The sequence below is a fragment of the Gossypium hirsutum genome, chromosome D10, assembly GCF_007990345.1.
Source record: "Gossypium hirsutum isolate 1008001.06 chromosome D10, Gossypium_hirsutum_v2.1, whole genome shotgun sequence".
Classification (NCBI taxonomy): Eukaryota; Viridiplantae; Streptophyta; class Magnoliopsida; order Malvales; family Malvaceae; genus Gossypium; species Gossypium hirsutum.
In genome coordinates this window covers 19,893,241-19,902,054 of record NC_053446.1, presented here as the reverse complement: position 1 = coordinate 19,902,054, position 8,814 = coordinate 19,893,241, and the positions used below count along the sequence as shown (strand labels likewise).

Sequence of the window (8,814 nt, the reverse complement as noted above, 5' to 3'; positions counted from 1 at the left end):
CATGCCTTAGATCTAAGCCAATCTGATGGTCAATGTCGAAGATCAGAGAAGAAAAGTTGTTTGAATTTTGAGTCTTAAATTCGTGATATTTAAAGTTGTTTCATGAAAAAGAACTGAACTATAGAAGAGAAATGGAACGAGAGCTTTTGATTGGTGCAAGCAGTGTGAATAAAGAAGGCCATACAACAACAATTTTAACAGTCTAATGACTTCAATAAAAATTTTTAAATAGTTCAATGATAATTTTGTAATTTTTTAAAGTTGAATGACCAAAACATAAATTTAAAAGTAGTTTACCTTTCAATTAAATATAAACATGCAAAATCACCAAGGTAGCTAGCTGGCCTTTATATATAAGATATTGCGGAATGTTGATGAAGCACATGAAGCCTAGCTTTTCAATATTTCATACAATCTTTGCTTAAGCAAAGATAGACACTGTTCGAAGCTAGTATGGGGAAATTGAAGGCGGTGGTGGTTGTTACAATGATTTCCACCGTTCTTCTATCTATTCTATGGAGGGCAACGTTACATTTAGAGGATAATGAAAGTTTTGTTCGATGTCTTTTAGATCATTCTCACCCTTCTCATCCCATTTCATCAGCAATCTATACGCCTAAATCCTCCTCCTTTTCATCTGTTTTGGAATTTTACATTAGAAACCTACGATTCAACGAGTCCTCCACACCAAAGCCTTTCCTTATTCTCACTGCACTCCATGAATCCCACATCCAAGCTGCCGTTACTTGCGGTAAAAGCCATGGGGTTCAGTTGAAAATTCGAAGTGGAGGCCATGATTACGAGGGCTTATCTTATGTATCTACTCTTCCTTTCTTTCTCCTCGACATGTTCAATCTTCGATCCATAGATGTCGACATAGAAACCGAGACGGCTTGGGTTCAAACAGGAGCCACTCTTGGCGAAGTTTTTTATAGAATCGCGGAGAAGAGCAAAACACATGGGTTCCCAGCTGGTGTTTGCCCCACTGTTGGCGTTGGTGGTCACATTAGTGGAGCTGGTTATGGTAATATGATGAGAAAATATGGTGTGTCTGCTGATAACGTTCTCGATGCTCTTATTATCGATGCTAATGGTAGACTCCTCGATAGACAATCTATGGGTGAAGATCTTTTTTGGGCCATTAGAGGAGGTGGAGGTGCGAGCTTTGCTGTCGTTCTTGCATATAAAATCAAGTTGGTTCGCGTCCCGGAGACAGTGACAGTGTTTCAGGTTGACAGAACTCTTGAAGAAGATGCTACAGACATTGTAGACCAATGGCAACATGTTGCATATAATCTGCCTCAAGAACTCTTCATCAGACTTATGTTGGATGTAGTAGTAAAAAGAAGTGGTGAAAAGACTTTGAGGGCTTCCTTCGTTTCCCTGTTTCTTGGAGATTCAGAGAGCCTCCTTTCGATCATGAAGGAGAGGTTCCCCAAGTTGGGTTTATCCAAATCTGACTGCATTGAAACAAGCTGGGTTAAATCAGTGCTATTTTGGTCCAACATTCCACTCGAAACAGACATTCAAGTGTTGCTTGATCGAACTCCTCAAACATTGGATTATCTGAAGAGGAAATCAGATTATGTGAGAGAGCCAATCCCGAAGGCTGGTTTGGAGTCGCTTTGGAAGAAAATGATGGAGCTGGAAAAGCCTAGAATGTACTTTAATCCTTATGGTGGAAAAATGGCGGAAATTGCAGCAGAAGAAATTCCATTCCCACATAGAGCTGGAAATCTATGGAAGATTCAATATCTGGCGAATTGGAACGAAGCAGGGATTGAAGCAGCAAATCGTTACATAGATTTGACAAGGAGACTCCACGAGTTCATGACTCCTTTTGTGTCAAAGAACCCAAGGCAAGCATTTCTAAACTACAGAGACGCTGATTTGGGAAGCAGCTCCCATGGAAAAGCCTCGTATTCGGAAGCAAGACTTAATGGGATGAAGTGGTTTATGGGTAATTTCGACAGATTAGTGCAGATTAAAACGGAGGTTGATCCTACTAATTTCTTTAGTTATGAACAGAGCATCCCACTTCTCCCGCACCAAGTACATTTGGATGATGATATGTGATTTTGTTTTTTGTTTTTCCTTCGATTAGAGTTACAATTTCACAAAATAAAAATAAAAATTTATGTCATGTTTGACAGATTTTTTGAAGGCCTCTTTTCATCTATGGGATCTTAGGTATAAATAATTTAATTTTTGTTGGTTGGATAAGAAGGAAAATAATTGTGAGCTCACTTGTATTTAAATAAATCATTTATGAATATTGTTTGATATAATTTTGTAAAGTTCACAATATTTTATTTTTACGGCATGTTTTGGGGTATATGGTTCCATCATTAATGTCACGGTTCTCAATGTCCAATATTCTAGTATTTTCATTGAGATTTGTGATAGCGATAATTGTTTAGGGTATGGCTTCTATCCTTACACCGACTTAGCTTTTTGGTAGTTTGTCACACTTTATTAAGCCATATGTGGTCTCTTTGTAATGGCCGGAAATTATCAATACACCTTTTTTTATTTTACACTAAAATACAACACTTAGCGCTAAATGCTTGACTCAGTTGAATCGAGTAAAATCATTTGAATTAATTAAATTGATAAATTTTAATTTATTATTCTAATTTGATTTTAAAAAAATTTTAAATTGAATAGAATAAAATAAAATTCGAGTCGAATTGAATAAAGTAAAATTGTTTGAATTAAATTAAAATATTTAAACATATTAAATTAAAATCTTATTACCAATTAATTTCATGTTATAACACATATATCTGAAACCAAATATATTTAAATATTCTTTCAAAGTAAAATAAGAAGAAAAAAAATACTAAACTTGAATTGGTAATTTAATTGCTTATACCCTCAAATTTATAATTTTAAAGAAAAAAATTAAAGTTATATATTTTTTAGAATTTTTATTTTTTCATATTTATAATTTCTAAAAAATAAATTTATGAAAATTTGGCATTCCATAGGTCGAGAGAAATTGCACAACTACTTTGATCAAAGTTTCCTTACCTGCCTTTGGAAGGCTTTTTTACCTGTATATTATAAAATAAAATAAAAAATACTTAAATGGCATTGTTGAAACCATTTTTTTGAAATTTGAAAAATGGGGATCGACTTTGAAAATAAAAATAGGGAAATGGGAGTCGCCACCGATTTTTTATTAAGGTGTGATCGGTTCACCATTAAAATTAAATTTTAGGTCTGCGAAATTTAAGAAAATAGGTCCGGGAGTCAGTTATGTACGAGGAAGGGTTAGCACCCTCGTAACGCCCAAAATTGGTACCGAATCGATTGTTTAATGTCTTAATGTCGAAATTTTGAAAAGATTTTAAAATGTGATCCTTTTATCTTGAATTTGAATAAACCGTGGTGAATAATAAGATGCACTCATTTCGAATAAATTGCCACACTCAGTGAGTTAGGGTGCAACAATTTGTTGACACCATTTTTTTGATAAAAATGGGGTCGACTTGGGTTTTGGAAAATGAAAAAAAAGGGAGTCGCCACCAATCTTTTTTTATGAGGTGTGATTGGATCACCTCGAAAAGTGGTTGTTTTTAATAAACGACTTTGATTTTATTAAAACAACAAGTTTGGTCCACGAAATTCAAAAAACGGGTTCGGGAGTCGGTTACGCACGAGGAAGGATTAGCACCCTCGATACGCCCAAAATTGGTACCTAGTTAATTACTTAATGTCTTAATGTCGAGAATTGAAAATCTTAAAGAGATTTAAAAATACGATCCTTTGTTTTAAGAGACTTAAATAAAAAAGTTGCTTGTCTAAAAAAACTCATATGATAAAATTTAAAAGGGATATTAAATTGTTCAAGTCAGATGAGAAAATTGCAGCCCAATACGTTAGGGCACAATGTCTCAACTTTCCAAACATTGAATATTGCCTTTGTTATTTTTAAGAAAATCCTCATCCCGAGAAAAGCAACGTGTCACATCCAATGCGTTAGGACACGACATATTGAATTCCCGATAATGAGCTTTTATTCATTTAACAAAGTAATCTCGATTATTTAGATCCAACAAAGAAAATCGGAACCCAATACATTAGGGCTCGATTCTCTCGAAGATCCCAAATACCGAGTGTTGCTTTTATTTTGAAATTTTTCATTTTTAATAAATCCGAGTAAAAATGGATGTAAAATAATAATAATGATGACAATGTAAATAAAATGATACAAGCAAGACAATAAATAATAAAAACAATCATACGGGCAAGGTAACAAATAATTAGGAACTAAAGTAAGAAAACAAACAATAATAAACATGTAAATAAATGAACAAAATTAACAAAATGATGCAAATATAAAAGATATATAAACATATATATATAAAATAACAAAAATATGAAAAACATATGTATGTGTACATATTTCGAAATTCTTATACATGAAAAATTATGTAAGTGTATGTACATATATATATACGTATATAACAAATCGTCAAATATATAAAAGTATATGTGTAGGTATATATGAATCATAAAATGTAAAGAATATATATAAGATATATTTTGAAAGTATAAAGTATATGTAAGTATATATATATAAGTATTTATGAAAATGAAGTATAGACATGTATATGGGTATATATAAATAAAATATAGAAACATATATGTGTACGCATATACACAAAAACATACATAGGTATATGTACATATATTATGAAAATAAAGCTAAATAATAATAAATAAATAAAAACTAGTTAAGGCATTAATAAGATTGTAATGACTAAATAAATGGGAAATAAAACCAATAACAATAAATAATAATGATAATAACATTAAACTAATGAACAAAATAATAAATTGCTAAAAGGGACTAAATTAAAGTAAAAACAAAAATATTGGGCAAATTCGAAATAAATAAACAAGGACGAAAAGGAGTAGATTGTGACACGCGCCGAAACAGGGGAACCAAAAGGGAAAAAATTCCCCACGCTTATAAAACGACGTCGTCCCAGATGAGGGGTCAAATTGAGATCCATTATAAAATAAAGGAGTAAATTTGAAAATAAAACAAATCTGATTGAAGAATCATTAAAAAGCGGAGGGGCTAGAAGCGCAAATAACCCCTTAATAGAAGACACGCGGATCCTTGGGTGCGGGTCGGGTCGACGCGCGGATCCCCTCACCGAAACGGCGCCGTTTTAAAAATAATATAAATACTAAAGAAAACACTAAAAAAAAGTTTTAAAACCATTTTCCCCCCAAAAAAAAGATAAACAGAGAGGAGCTCTCTCTCTCCCTCATTCTCTCGAGCCTTGGCACCGGTCATCAGCCGATTAAGGCCTCTGGCGCTCTTCCGCCTTAGCACCGCCGTGTGCGGTTGCCGGCTACTCAAAATCGGATCTTTTTTATCCTTTTTTGAAGCCGGGCTTCTCTTAGGCACAAATCCGAGGCCAAACCCCGAAAAAGGGAGCCCGAAGCCTGAAGAACGAGGAAAAAAACATACAAACGAAGAGAAAAAAAAAACGAAAATAGAGGAAAAAAACTAAACAGAAATGAGAGAAAATCACCTCTCAAAGTTTCTTGTTTTTATTTCTTTTTGTTAATGTCTGTTTCTTTTTTTGTTACAAAAGTTGTTCGAAAAAAAAAACCCCTTTAAAATTACATATTGTTGGCTTTTTTATAGCCGATTGTGTCATCATTCTCCATTGCTATGATTGTCCCTTCTTTCTTCTTTGCAGGCGTTTGAAGTAGGTGGTAGTAGGTGCGGCTGTAACAACCCGGTTTTGACCCTAATCAGAATAGTGGTTTCGGGACCACAAATCCGAACTAGAAAAATATTTTTAATATTATTTTGTGTGTTTATTTTGTGTGCATTTGATTGTGTGAACTTTTTGTGTTTTAATTTCGTCGTTAAAGTGTCCAATTTAAAAAAAAAGGGCTTAATCGCGTAAAATGAAAATTTAGGGGTAAATTTAAAAGCACCAATTTGTTGATGTCTTTTTAATTGGGAGGCTTAAAGGTGAAATTAAACCACTATATTGGATAGTGGGTGGTTGAGGACAAATTTAACCTTAATGAAAATATATTATATAATTAGTAAATAAGGTTAAATAAGTAAATAGTTATATATTATAATATATGATAAGTAAAAGTATGAAAATTAAGATTATTTCATCTTCCTTAGCCGAATATTTGAAACAAAAAGAAGCCATTAAAGCTTGGAAAGGTTCGGCCATATTCAAACCAAATTAAGGTATGTTTTTGCTTCGGTTTTTGATGATTTTTACGTTTTTGAGATCGTTGCTTTGAATACTACCTGACCCATGCTTGAATTTCTGATTTTGATGAATATCTTGAGTTATGCCATTGATGAATGTTTGTGTTTTGTGATGTTTGATGATGAATAATGAAAGATATGTCTTAGATTAACATGTTTTGTCTTGGGATTTTTGATGAATTTGAGTATTTAGGGCTAAATTGTGAAAATAAATTTTTGAGGGACTAAAATGTGAAATAAATGAAATGTATGGACTTGTATGAATACAAGGAAGATTCGGCCTAACTATAGTGTTGTGAGATTTTGTGTATTTTGTGTTTTATGCAATAGGGACTATATTGCAAAAAGTGTAAAATGTCTGGGGCAAAATGGTAATTTGCTGTTTTTGGATAAAATTGAATGATTTGATGAATAAAAGGGTTAAATTTGAATATGTTTAGATCGCGAACCGAAGAAAACAGAATTAGATCGGGGAAAGTCGAAAGTAAACGAATAGTCGAAAGTAAACGAATAGTCGATTGCGTCTGCTGATATCCGAGGTAAGTCTATTAGCAACTAAAAGTTATTAAGTTAATATTTATACTAATTGTATCTTAAGTTGAGCTATAAATTAAAGTATAGTAGTTGAATAAATTTTGAATTGTAGATTATTGCATATATCATGTTCGAATATACAAATATGAACTTGTATAAATTATTAGATTAATTAAAGATATGTATAAGATATATGTATATATATAAGGTTCGAATGATTAAATAAGTATGCACATATATGTATAAACTCTTGAATTTGATTTGTGATATGTATGTTATAATTATATATATATATAGATTCGAATAAGCATACAAATATACATGTATGGGTTGTGTATTGAATTGAGATAAGTCATTATATAAGTATATGAGGATCGATTATGTATTTGAATTTTATTTAAGGTATGTACGTTATATTGAATATGTGAGTTCAATTATATATATATGTATATATATAAGTATAGATTTTCGAATTAAAAAAAAACTAAAAAGGTGAAATACATATACGAAAACGTATGACGTTGAAATAGTTGTACGTGTATGTATAAATTCTTGAAATGAATTTAAGGTATGAACTATGTATTATTGAATGAGTGTGGTTTGAATGGGTATAAACGTATGTACAATTATTTGTATTGAACTAAAAGTATGGATTGTAAGTACAGATTGTAACCGGGTTATGTTTTGCCAATTTCTTAAAAGTGTGGTTATAGCTACATGAATTATGTATATATGTTTAAAACATGTGTAATGCCAGTAAGAGTTATATGAGAAATTATTCTCGTATTTATGCTATTCAGGTTATGTACCTAGCAGGCTTAATGCCGGTGAAGTAATTCAGACTTTACGTCTAGCAGGCTTAATGCCGGTGATACATTTCAGACTATATGTCTAGCAGGCTAAGTGTCGGTGTACTAAATCAGGCTTTAAGCCTAGCAGGCTAAATGCCAGTGAATCTGTTTAAATTGTGTGAGAATATGCAATTGATATATCTATGATTTTTGATTATATGAAATCGATGAATACATAAACATTAGGTTGTTATATGTTTGGTGAGTTTACACTTACATTCGGGTTTTGCATTGGTTAAACATAATTGTACGGATTCGGTATATACAATTTAATAAAGGCATATGTACATTAGGTATATGCGATTGCTGAATTTATAAATGCATATGGTGATATGTGGTTGTTAAACATATATGTTGAGCCTATGTGTTTGATAATAAATTATGTATGCATTTGAGATATATATATATACATGTACTCATTTATATGTATATATATATTCGAATGTATGTGTTAGCTATGTATTCAGGTATAAATTCATAATGAATATATATATACAAACGAATATAAAATGTGATTAGTATATATATATGTGTTAGATTTGAATTGATTTAAAGCTTACTATGAGTGTACATATATATTCGGTTATGATATGTGTATAATATGTATATATGCTCGATTGTATACATTCAATTGAAATGTTGTTTGTATAATATATATTCAATTGATTTCATTCGACAGGTATACATATCTGATTATAAATGAAATGGTCTGAGTACAATAATGTATGAATGTTAGTTGGTCGTGTTAGTTGAAATTTTAGTAAAATAGATTAAAAGGTTATAATATTTATATATTTATATATATTTAATATTGCTGTAGACTTACTAAGCTATAAAAGCTTACTTCGTTTGTTTTCATTCATTTGTTTTATAGATTTTGGAGACGCGTTACGAGCTCGGGGATCGTCAGCAAAGTTCATCACTCTATCTACTATTTCGGTACTTAAATATTTGAACTCAACTTATGGCATGTATAGGCTGGACGAGGTTTTGAATGTTACATTATAAATTTTGTATATGAAATTAATAGCCATGCGAAAATGGCTTATTTCCTATGATTGAATTTGGTTTCGTTGCATATGTTTTTTTTAAAAAAAATGGTTGTGTTTGTTCGGTAATGCCTCGTAACTCTAATTCGGCGACGGAGACGGGTTAGGGGTGTTA

General features: G+C 31.7%; 1 protein-coding gene across 1 annotated transcript; it reads left to right on the top strand.

Annotated features, from left to right (window-relative positions):
- Window positions 1–332: 332 nt before the first annotated feature.
- LOC107914567 (berberine bridge enzyme-like 8) lies at window positions 333–2,288 on the top strand. Its single transcript, XM_016843507.2, has one exon. It carries the CDS (start codon window positions 454–456, stop codon window positions 2,074–2,076), a length of 1,623 nt encoding a protein of 540 aa, XP_016698996.1. The 5' UTR covers window positions 333–453; the 3' UTR covers window positions 2,077–2,288.
- Window positions 2,289–8,814: the final 6,526 nt, after the last annotated feature.